General features: G+C 38.7%; 1 protein-coding gene across 2 annotated transcripts; it reads left to right on the top strand.

Annotated features, from left to right (window-relative positions):
* The first annotated feature begins 2584 nt into the window (after positions 1-2584).
* Positions 2585-8084, top strand: myoz2b (myozenin 2b). 2 transcript variants are annotated; one of them, XM_071897041.2, is made up of 6 exons: positions 2620-2719; positions 4391-4507; positions 5292-5458; positions 6036-6135; positions 6995-7157; positions 7246-8084. In XM_071897041.2, the coding sequence occupies exons 2-6, from the start codon at positions 4426-4428 to the stop codon at positions 7469-7471; spliced, it is 738 nt and encodes a 245-aa protein (XP_071753142.2). In that variant the 5' UTR covers positions 2620-2719; positions 4391-4425; the 3' UTR covers positions 7472-8084. The 2 variants fall into 2 exon arrangements, with proteins under 2 accessions (XP_078138686.1, XP_071753142.2); XM_078282560.1 differs by lacking the exon at positions 4391-4507 and having other exon boundaries at positions 2585-2719.
* Positions 8085-12334: the final 4250 nt, after the last annotated feature.

Genomic DNA, 12334 nt, shown 5'->3' on the forward strand with positions numbered 1-12334 from the left:
TGCCACCATGAATAAGGTAAACATACTGTAGACACACAGCAATATACATTTATATAGACATGAATGGTATATGGTGTAAATGGTCATGCAAAGTATGATAAAAATGAAAGACACCAAAGTAAATTTAGCCCAAAGAGAAGGAATCTGTTTGATCTGCAGTGATTAAGGATGTATTTCTTGGTGTGGTTTGGTTCAAACTTATCCCATAGGTCTTAGACCCAGGCATTTTTTAATCAATGAAACTTATATTTCTTTTTTGATGGGATGGTGTGTTCCTCAATGACAATGTCCCCGCCATGAAGGTACGAGCACTTATTGGTTTGAAGAGCACAACAATGTTATTCTGTATTGTTATGTATTAATGGGAGATTATGCAATGGTGTCCAAATGATCATTCAAAATCCTTATGTTGTATTGATTATTCTAGACATTCCCATTTGAGGACAGGAGTGGACCATTACAATCATGAAAAAATCTTAAAAATTAGCACCCTCACCATTAGATGCAATGCAGTAACTGCAGAAGTCGTATAGCTTAAAGATGGTGTTTTTATTATCTTGAACATACACACTTTGCAGATGAGGAACCATTTAAGATTTTTGAATTACATTTAAACACCACATCTTCATACCATATACATTTTATACATCTTAATGAAAAGTAATAATGTGAAGCAAAATGTAAATCAGATGAGATTAAGCAATGTGTTATGTAAGTAGAACTGAATGTGTAGTAGATGTTCTTGAGAGGTCTATGGGTATCATGAATGACATGTTTGGTAAATTGATTTTTAACAGGTGGAGGGGTTTTGCTCACTGAAAATGCTGATATTGTTGACATGTTTAGTCGGGGAGGGGTGCTGAGAAATAAGGCACTTTAACAAATTTCATGCATGGCTTATCACTGGTGTGTTAAATGTTATATCATTAGCTTTTAAACACACTGTGATTTCATGAGCACATTTTCAAGTTGAGGTTTTGCATGTTATTTGGCATCCGAATATTTCATACAGTGATAACCATTATAGAGGTCACTCATCATGCATTTATCCGGCATTTATCTTATTAATACTGCAGTGCCCATTGCAGGCTACTGCATTCAGATATAATAAAGTAGAAGTGAATGCTCTTATTGTTAGAGAAATATTAAGTATGTCTAGATGCTGGATCATTCCTACACCTTCTAGCACCTTCTAGTGACTGCAACATGAGCAGAAGTTAAATTCCAAACAATTAGCTACAGCGCAGCATTTTCTGGAAAGCAGCAAACTTGCATTAAGAATTGGGATTTCTATGATGATTACATCTTAATATTACTTTTATCTGAACTGGCTAACTATATGCAAGCTTTCAAAAACATTCATCAGTGTTTATTGCCATGATTTATATTTGTAAGTTATTAATAGGACAAATCTCGCATGTTTATATTCATAAATTATCCCACCTTTGATGGTTGTGTGGTGTTGCAGTGTTAAAAGAAATCATTTTCCGAGATCACAGATCCTGGCTTCTAGTGTCAGGGTTTTAGTGTGAATGATGTGACCACGTGTTTAGCCCAGACCATACATAGAGATGGGCTGTTATTCTGTTGATTTGCTTGAATGTAATGTTAATTTTTTGCACCATATAAACATAGAGTAAAAATAAAAATAAATGAAAATGCTTTAAGTCCTTTAAAATGTTTATTTTTCATCTTTGTGTCTATACTCAAAATCATTTGTCTCACACTGTGAATTGAAAAGACATCAATATATTATATATTTAATGCAATGTTTTGTTTCATTCTTTTACAATTGGCTACATTTATTAATTTATTCAACAATGTATATTGATGGTACGGAAAAGTGACACCTGAAATTATATCCATCTGATAGAGTACAAGAATACAATTGCTACATTTTCAGCTAGGTTAGAATAATTGAAAAAGCTATAACTTGAAATAGATATTTATGTCAAAGTATTATTATTACATTAGGTGTATAGCACAAATATTACATGAGGGAACTTCACTCATATTTCAGCATTGTATTTCCTTTCAGTCTCATGTATACACAAGAGAGTGAATGTACTGTATGTCTGTTGCATGACAACAGGTTTGGCTGCCAGGATAATGACCTTGATCATGTGAGAAGGTGCTGTGTAAAAAGTCTCTGGGTGACCTCACCGTCTCAGGGCTGAGGCTGCACTCCCCTTTAACCCTCCTCAGCCATTTATATCTTTATCCAAAGTCAGTAATCACGGGGACAATAACAAAACAAAGTTTGGAGAGAGAAGTACATAAGTTGCAGGCATGCTCACTATTAAATATCTGTCTAACTTGAAGGCACGGTGCCTCCAAGTTTACATCAGTATAGAAAGACTCCCACAGAGACTTGCTTTCTTTGAAGACTCAGAAAGAGGTAAAAGGAATCGGTGTCTGGAGGGGAGTCCTTGCCCCGAAGAACATCATTGGGCATGAGTGTTGTCCATCGTCTGCTCTCTCTCTGGTAACTATCCTTGTCCCGTGGTGTTTGTGAGTGGTTTTGAGTGTTTGGCAGGTTAAATTTAGCCTATTGATGTAAGCTGCATTCCACTGACAACAGACACAGAGACACCCTCACAGTTTGGCTTTAGTGTCCGGGAGTGTGAAGATCAGGGAAGATCAAACTACCTAGGTTGACCCCTGAGCTTCTTTGCCTCCCCTCAAGGATACAGGTTGCATACTAGGGACACCATCACAGGTAAGGAGAAACCTCGTCAGTGTGCGTTTTTGTGAATGTGAGGTCTAGTGAAATTATATTTATTGTTATATTACAACCATTGAGAAGTCATTGTATTGCTGCTTCTAACATAGGAAAACTATATTTCCTATACATTATAAGAATCCTTTTCTCATTTCCTTGTGGATAAGCAAGGACAATACATTATAATTTAATAAGATATATTTTCTATCATTAAAATAATATTGTTTTGCATTCTCACTAACACGTATTTTTAGAATTTCATTATTATGCATGAACATGATTTCAGTTTTTTCCCCCAATATTTACTGTTGCAAAGTCATCAGATGGGCACAAGTGAGTGAATGAACACTTGGATTGAAAGTGTAAATGATGAAGAGCTGATTGGTATATTATGGCTTGTGGCTGCAAGAAAGGAAATATATTTAGAGACATACTGTACAGTATCATGTTCTGTGTGTAACAACAAAGCAAAAATAAATGTTAGTCTGTAATGTGAAACATGCATTCTTGATTTTATGAGAACACATTTCCCACTGGAAGTTATTTTGAATGTCATGTTGGAGAATACTGGCATTAGAACAATCATTTCTTTTGGCAAGATCACATTTGTTGTATCCAATTTCGCACAACAACCTTATAGGACACAATGTTCACCCAGACCCTTGGACATGATGATTTATGTTTCATAACTTGTGATATTTTCAAGGAAAATGCCACTCACTCAATGCCATTCACATACTATTAGTTTTTCTGGTGGCAGCCAAAGTTGTAAAAATTACATGCATGGTTCAATTGCAAATGAAATGGAGCCTAACTGAGGATTAGGCATTGCATTGTTTGCTTATAACGCGCCCCTGAATGTAACTTCTACAGTGACTCATCATAGCATGACAAATGTTAATATAGCAGATTTTGTTAGCTTCAATTAGCAATATATGTTGACAGCAAATGGGAGACTGACTCTGTGACTTTGAGTTTCTTTTTCAGCTGAACAAACTTTATATCATATTTGTGTATATTGCATAACTGAATAGATAGAATAGAGCAATAAAATATGTCCTTATCCCCAGAAAATCATTCTGTATGTCCTCGGTTTCATCTCTTTCCTGTTATCTTTTCCATATTCTCCAATTCATTCTCTGTGGACAATGTGCATTGGTATGACATCACAGATTCAGGGTTTTGTCTCTAGAGGACTGATCATACACTTACACTCACCAAGCTGGCCTCAAGCATATGAATAAAATATCTGTGTTGAAATTCAGTGGTATTCCACTTTAGACAAAAAGCCTAAATTCATGACAAGGATAATTCAGAGTAAGCTTTGAAAGCCCCTTTAATGAAAAATAAAGATAAAATCTCAATTAGCTATTTGAACAAAACATTTTAGTTTTGGTTTAGTTAAAAAGTAACACTGAATGTAAACATATAAATGCATACAAAATGACCGAGACACAAGTTTAATATTGTCAATCATAGTATTGCATTATATATTCTTACATTTAGCAACACTCTAGCTTATGATGGCTTTATTCCAGTGTATTTATCTGTAACATATTAACCTAGTATTGCACTGATTTGCCAATGACTTCATAGTGTTGGGAATAAAAATCCTTCACTTTGAGCTGGGCAGAACAACTACATCCTGTGTCCTTTATGTGTTTCCAGTACTCCTGGGTTCTGCCACCCTTCCCACAGCCACAATGTCACAATTCTGTACAATGCCAACTGGAGAGAGGAAGATGCATGCAGCAGCTATTTGCCGAGAGGTCCATGGTACCAATGGTATGATCTAGAGCTGAGGCTCAGCGGAGAAACACACTGCTGTTAGAGAAGATCCATTTTGATCTTAGTTCAAAATGTCAGGGCTATTCTCCTGCACTTGCCATAAATAAGCTAATGGGATGATTTACAACCTATGGCGACTAATCCTTTGTCGTTGTCCTTTTCAAAAGGCTATTTCTGGGTGGGTGGGTGGGCAGGAGAGGGGAGGGGAGGGCGCGGGCCAACTGTAGCTGTTTGGATATTGTGAAGGCCCGGGACAGCTGGGGTACATTCCGTCTGCAGTGGTTGTTGAGGAAGTATCGTGTTCATCCAAAACCAAGTCTCAAGTACAATGATAACTCATTTTCCATTAGATGATTTACAAAAATGGCAAATGTGGATTTTGTGACACTTCTGTATATGGTCTGTGATGTCATATATGGACATTTTCTAAGGCTGCTTGACAATGACAATGAATCGTCACAGTACTCAGGGGGGTTTTCTGTGGATATGGGTACATTTTCTGTTCAGTTCTCAAACAGACTTTCTGTGAGGGAATTTGTTTCAAAATGTATTTTCCCTGTGAGATTTCACAGTCTTCCACATTGTGATCTAAATCAATGTAGGACATGATTGACACATGTACATGTTTATGGTACTATGAGGAAGTTGTTAGCTCACCATTAACATCGGATATGTATTATGCAACTAATGTACTAATGATTTACAACTGTATGCATTCTACATAGCAGAGTTTATTTTGACTGCATCATAATTTTTTGTTCTCACCTTTGTTGCCTGACAGGAGACGTAATGGATCTAGGAAAGAAGCTCAGCACTCCAAAAGACATTATGTTGGAGGAGTTATCGTTGCTTTCCAACAGAGGTTCCCGTCTTTTTAAAATGCGGCAGAGGAGATCTGATAAATACACATTTGAAAGTATCCAAAATGAGGCAAATACACAGCTAAATGTAAGTTAACTTTTGTCTACATGTGTCATCCAGTCTAACTCAGTATTGAATACTTCAATCCTATCCTCTTGCACCATATTGACTGTCACTATTTGGAGATTTGGCATGAGTGCTGACTGTATGAAAAAATTGAAATTGTGTACCCAATAAATACGACCCATTAAGCTATTATCGGAAAATTCAGCTCGTGCCAAAAGTGTTATAACACATGGAAGATAGGAAGAGACACGTGCCTCGTGTCCTTTGCCTCTTCTGCTCCGGCCAAATCTTCTGAGAGGCTGCACAGGCACTTTACAGTGGAGTTGCTCCATTGCTTATCAGTGCCTGTTGATGTGTGTGTGTGTGTGTGTGTGTGAGAGAGAGGGAGAGAGAGAGAGAGAGAGAGAGAGAGAGAGAGAGAGAGAGAGAGAGAGAGAGAGAGAGAGAGAGCGTGCATATGTGTCTGCATACAGTATGAGTGCATGCAAGAGAAAGAGGCACATGTGTCACCTTTGTATGACACACTGATGCACAATTCATTGAAGTATTATGAAATTTTCATGTGAATAAGTGTACTGTACCTTATCCTGTTTTGCAGAATGATCTTTTAACTGAGAATCCAGACAATGTAGAAAAAGTGGATGGGGGCAACACACCGGCCCACGGAAATGCTGCTGATCCAGAAAGCATTGCTCCAGGTAATTAGGCTGTACAGTATATATCAGCCTGTGCAAGTTTGGCTTAATATGCAATTTATGCTTATACAGTTATACAACATTCAATCACAATTATAACTCTTAAAATTACAAGTGATAATGTGTGTAGTAAGTATAGCCTCATCAGCGTTAGCATTGTGAGTGTATTTGGTCATTCAAAATCCCTATATCTTTACCTTTTCTCCCACCACTGTCAAACTGCTGTGTGTTACCATCAAAAACAAGCCTTGCTGCACAGCCAAATGAGAGCTAGTGGTTACATAATGCTATCATATTAATGAAAACTGCTATAATACAGTCATAACAGCTGGTCTTGTCTTATGACAGCTGATGTGCTGAGTAATTTTTCCATGGTGGTGAAAAGTTCACATTATTCAACCTGAGCAGGCTTGGAGTTTTAGAGAATTGCATACACTTCAAAGGTATATATGACAAGCATTTCCTTTCCCTGCAGCACAAAGCTATCTTTTAAATAGCCAACGGAGCCCCATGCATAATCTGATATGCTCCTGTGTGGTGTCATCCCATGCCAACTCAAACTGCCTTTTGACTTGTCCTGCGATGAGCGCACACTTAGAGTATGCACTATTTTAAGACCTCAGATCGTAATGATGGACAAATCAGCCTGCCTGTGTTAAGTGTTCTCCGATTACTGCCTCAGTTCACAACCTCCGGGCTCACTAAAACTTTACTCACCAAATAAATGCTCAATATTCAGCCTCACACCGTCAGATCATTCTGTTTACGATGTTGGAATAACCCTCAACAACATGATCTCATATTGGCATTTTGCTATTTTTTCTGGTGTGCTTCTTCTTTGTTCATGGCGGCTCCTTGAAAGATGCGGCTGCAGAGAAGTTCAACACTACAGCTATGCCCAAGTCCTATCACTCCCCATGGGAGCAGGCCATCCTCAGCGACCCGGCCCTGGCTGAGACTCTCAAACTTAGAATGCCTGCCCCCGAGCCACAATCAGACCTGCCTGACTACAAATGCTTCAACCGGTGAGACAACTATGAGTACATCATAGCTATTTTGTTGTTTGTTGAGTACTAAAAACAGTAGCATTCACACAGTTCATCTGACTTGCAGGGTTGCCACCCCTTTCGGTGGCTTTGACAAAGCTCCCAGAGGAATCACATTCAAACTCCCTGAGGTGGACCTGAACCCCCCTAAGTATCCAGAGCTCCAGGAGCCAGGGATGAAGCGGCCCACCTTCAACAGGACGGCCCAGGGATGGATATCTGACGGCAGCCCTGTTATCCTACCCACTGTCCCCCTGGAGCCTGTGATAGTCCCGGAGTCCGACGACCTCTAGATGGGCCTTGTGTTACCTGGCAACATGATCTTGGCTGTAACATTGTGGTCTTGCCTGTGATGACAGAGTAACGGTGATTTAGTAGCCCAGTTTCAATTTGTACTTGGTTGAACAACCACAGTATTTAGGTTTGAATCAGGACAGAAAACATTCACACAGAAATTTGTGCTAATCAGTGCAGACATGCCACTTCAAACGACCCTCTTTAAAATGTCATGGGATTAAAAGTAAAAAACGAAATCTTGTGCAATGAACAACAAACTGTTTCAATGTCTGCATTTGTTCTTTAGTTGGATTTACCTGTATGTTTGCTGAACTATTACCTGTACTTTGAACAATTCTGTACCCAAAGAATATCAAGTAAACAGCAACAAAGGTATGTATTATATATTCAAACATGGTGTTGGTCTACAAATTTCCATTGATAGTGAAAATGCAGACCTGTAAATTTTATAAATGTTGAAATGAACTGATCAATATGTAAATAAAGAATGCAAGCTATTTTATCATGACGAGCCACTGGCATATGCCGTAAGTTGTCTTTCTATTATTTAAAAAATGTATTGGAGAGAATATACACAATATTAAAACAAAAGTAATTGCCTTGCCACAAAATATAAAGACTTAATTTAAATACAGGTTTCAAATGTAATATTAAGAAATATTTACCAATAAAGATTTATTAAGCTCAATTCAAGACATTCAACACTAAAAAAAATGTCTTCAAAAGAATTGAAATTTTCAGTAAGATATCTGTAAAAATGAAATAAAATCTACAGTGGAAGCTGTGTTTTGTGTCCATGTCCCACATCCTCCACAGAGGATTTATGTCATTATAAAGCAGTGATGATGGACAAGATGTCCAGTCTACATCCTCACAAAGACAGAATTCGAATGTTTCAATGCAACACAGAAGTTGATGGCTGTGAACACAGTTATAGATTAGGTGGAAATGCTCATTCAGTAATCTTGAGAAATAACTTTATTTTCTCAAGTAATCTTGAGAAAATAACGGATCCTGTTTACCAAATAGAGGTTGTATGAAAATAACAGTAGTCCATGTGGTGTAACTGATGTTCATATCCAGAGAGGTCAAACAATACCAACCAGGTAGGGGAGTCTTCTAAAACTGAACACCAAAGAAGGTGGGCTCTGACTGATGTCATGGAGCTGTACCATTCACAATGAATGGGTTACTAGTCCTATGGAAACATTGTTTATGGATTCAAATACTTTGACTTTTCATACATACTGTATATGTTCTGTATTTCATAGCTGTATAAGCTATGACCATACCCTGCACAAAATAATATTAAAAAAATGGATATTGTCACATGCCTTCTCTGGAGCTGCATGATGGCGTGAAATTATAGATTAGAGGTAAAATATAAATCTTCCATATTGTTCCTTGGCAATTAGAGTAGGGAGCGGTGGTACATTTTCAGTAACACAACCTATGGCATAGCAACACCGTGTATGAATGCTGATTACAGAGAGTATTCCCTCAGTGATATTTGGAGTGGAGCTCACAGACTGAACTGTGTTCCTGGAGCCTCAGGCTGTTTTGAAGTGATTAATTGCCACAGGGCCGCACAAGACAAATGGATTAATTTACTGTTATTGAATGCATGCAGGTTGTGTGATCACTTTAACTTTTTTTGTTGTAGTAATTATGTAACCATGTAACCGCAGGGTTCGAATCCCCTCTGTCTCTTCCAATCTTTCCTGTTTCTCTCCACTGTAAACTATCAAATAAAGGCTCAAAATAATAAAAAGAAATCATCTTTAATAAAAAATACTACACAGAATTTGCATTACATTCACAGAGAATGGCCAACAGTGCAGTATTTAGGCAACATCAAGCCAGATATCAAGTCAGATAAGAAAGAGTTCTCTTACTTTTTGAGCTTTTTTACTCTTATAATGACACGGATTATCTTATTATAACTTTTTTAATGAGTTATGGCAGATGTGAATTTAGATATTCAGATTATTTTTTAATTGAGAATGTGTACTGTACATCTTAAAATGTAACATGTAAACTTCCCTGAAAGATTGATATTATTTTGCCGTCTCTGAGCAGGAGGTGGATCAAAACCAAAAATTTGATTTTCCTTTTGCTAAATTGTAAAATGTTTTGAGACTTAATATGTGTAAAGCAATTTTGGAGGATCAGTTGATTGGTGACTGGGGTTTATGGGAAATAGAACTGGTGGCATATATCACTGGAAGAGGGTGTTGTGTTTTCATTTGACGCGGGAGTATGCCTATAGGCCCTTTTCACGTCGTCATGGTAACAGCTTCCATATTGAGAAACCGGTGCATCACAACTTCCTGTGGGGCTTATTGACAAACCAATCCAACAAAGACAACAAAAACAACACAATTGCAATGGTTCCTAGCACTAGATACATAACGTAATAACGTTATGCAAATGAGGTGATGAAGCTAAAACTCACCTTCATCATCGAAGAGGAAAGTTTAGGTGAAGAACTTGTAGCCTTTCTCCAGTTAAATCCAGGAGTCAACAAAAATAGTCAGTTTGTACTTCACCAGTGTTAATTTTGGGCAGGTTGTGGAGCCAACAGGAAGTTGTAATGCACCTGTTTCTCAATGCGGAAGCTGTTACCATGACGATGTGAAAAGGGCCTATAGAGGCTAATGTCTGATACTGGAAACTGGAACAGAGAATGCCAGTGCTGATGGAAGCTACTGATGAAAGATTAGACACAAAAGCCAAGTGCAATAATAACCTATAAGGATCAGTTGGTGGACTTCATAAGGTAAGATGAGGTGTTCACAACAGCTCAGCAGAGCAGAACTCAGGAGCCTAATTTTCTCAAGCTTTTTATAAATAATACTACAGTAAGAAGTCTTCTCGTGTCTCTGGGGAGGCTTCACTGCTATAGCTGGGGTTGGGCTTACAGCAGAATGTATTACACTGAACAAAACCCTGCCAGTTCCTTGAGATAAGATCAGAGAAATGCTATGTACAGCTATATATATACATAATGCTATGTGGCTGGGACTATAAAAAGATACATCATCAAAAATGGTTCCTCTATGATTTATGAGCCAGCGAGCGCCTATTTAGTATTTCTCTGTGCTCCGTTCATTCGTAGACTGTAATTCAGTGAGGATTTATCTGTATCAGTATTCATAAATAACATGTTACACTATATTTTTCACAGCCTGGCCCACGTGCTGTAGACACACATACACACACACACACACACACACACACACTGTAAATAATCTAGCAGACTCCATTGACACACTATATTTAAAGAAAGCGAGAATAGCAGCAGCAGAACACTTAGCACAGAGCATGATGATGGTAAACTGAATTATTAACAACACAGCGCCATAAAATGACACATTTTATCTTGTATTAGTAAAAAGATTCTGCAAATCTGACATATTTTTTATTTTTTCCTTTTTAAAAAAAAAATTGAAATCAGCATAAGATTGGAAAGACAGATACATACTTGGTGTATAAAGAAGCACATAACACCACACCAATCTTCTCTATCAGAACTGGGACAAATCCCTCAAAACTCAGCTGGAGGGAAAAAAAAAAAACGGCAAAGGAAAAAAGAAGAAAGAGCGAGTCTGCCCTCCTTGGACCGTCAGCCCAGTTCAATCCTCCTGCCTTCCTTCTAAACCTGCTCAGCCTGCAGGCTTTCCCCTGCCAGGCCCTCCATCTGCCCCAGTTTCATGGTTTCACGCCCAATACCTGTTTACTGAGGCACCAGGGACACCGAGCCACAAAGACCGAGCTATTTCTGATGTTATTAGACAAGCTGCACTTTTCAATCACTGCTGCCAAATTCCTGTTCACTCTATGCATAGGCTTCCACCAGGATTGCTGACTTGAGAAAGAGGAAGGAATCATAACAATTAACTTCTTATCCAGTGTGACTTGTGATATTTACGCTTAGATTTTGGCACTTGCACCCATCTCACATGGAATCCATATAAAACAGCATTCTATTCTGTTGTATTTTTAGTGATGAACACAGTGGCTTTTACAAAAAAAAAAAAAAAGCAGGCCGGGTTCAGTCCCCTTAGTGCTGCATGATTATGAAACCAGCGCAGTCATGTGATGTCTTCTCTCATCATCATCATGACAAGTTGGAAGTCTGACCTTCCGCCAGAACACAGTTTGCCATGCAGGGATTGGGGATTGCGATACGGCAGACAGTGCACTTCAGGCTACACTAGGGGCGGAGTTTGACCTCCCAAGTCTCAAAACATCACTAATCCGCGTCGGACATTCTGGCACAGGCCATCACTGGCCCCGTTGTACGATAAGAGACGTTTTTAATCGAAATAACACTGTGCCGGGCTGGATCTGTGCGCGCGACCGGAGAGAGACTCGGGCTGCCGCGTTGTGTGTGTGTGTGTGTGCGTATCGGCGGGACTGGAATCGCTCCGGAGCAAATGCTGCACTGTAACAGATAGTGCGTTACATGCGTCTGCTCTGACCATATCTGCAGTCATTTTCTTTTTTTTTTTTTTTTGAGTAAATTTTATTTGCAAGATCCATTGAGAACGAAGTGGTGGGATTCGTGTGTTGACAGCCGGACCGCCCTGCGCGTTTATTATAGGCTCGCAGTCTAGTACCCTCCTTTTAAAGGTGAGTGTGCGCCTATTATTTCTTATTTTGTGAAATCATGATGGCAAGTTGCGGCATATTTTGTTATTCTACTGTAGCTGACCGGCGCTGTTCCCGTGCAGCTCTCGCCAAAGCTGAGCAGCATGTCTCCTGCTGTGGGAGCAGTCGGAGCTATTCGGGAAGATGTAAAGGTTTATAACGCGTGAAAAGACAAATAATTTAAAAAAAAAAAAAAAGTTGCCTGC

The sequence above is a fragment of the Centroberyx gerrardi genome, chromosome 3, assembly GCF_048128805.1.
Source record: "Centroberyx gerrardi isolate f3 chromosome 3, fCenGer3.hap1.cur.20231027, whole genome shotgun sequence".
Classification (NCBI taxonomy): Eukaryota; Metazoa; Chordata; class Actinopteri; order Beryciformes; family Berycidae; genus Centroberyx; species Centroberyx gerrardi.

Coding starts and splice junctions, on each gene's coding strand:
- myoz2b (XM_071897041.2), top strand. CDS start 4,426: ATGTCACAATTCTGTACAATGCCAACTGGAGAGAGGAAGATGCATGCA. Junction 5,459..6,035: donor AGGCAAATACACAGCTAAAT/GTAAGTTAACTT, acceptor CCTGTTTTGCAG/AATGATCTTTTAACTGAGAA. Junction 6,136..6,994: donor TCCAGAAAGCATTGCTCCAG/GTAATTAGGCTG, acceptor GCTCCTTGAAAG/ATGCGGCTGCAGAGAAGTTC.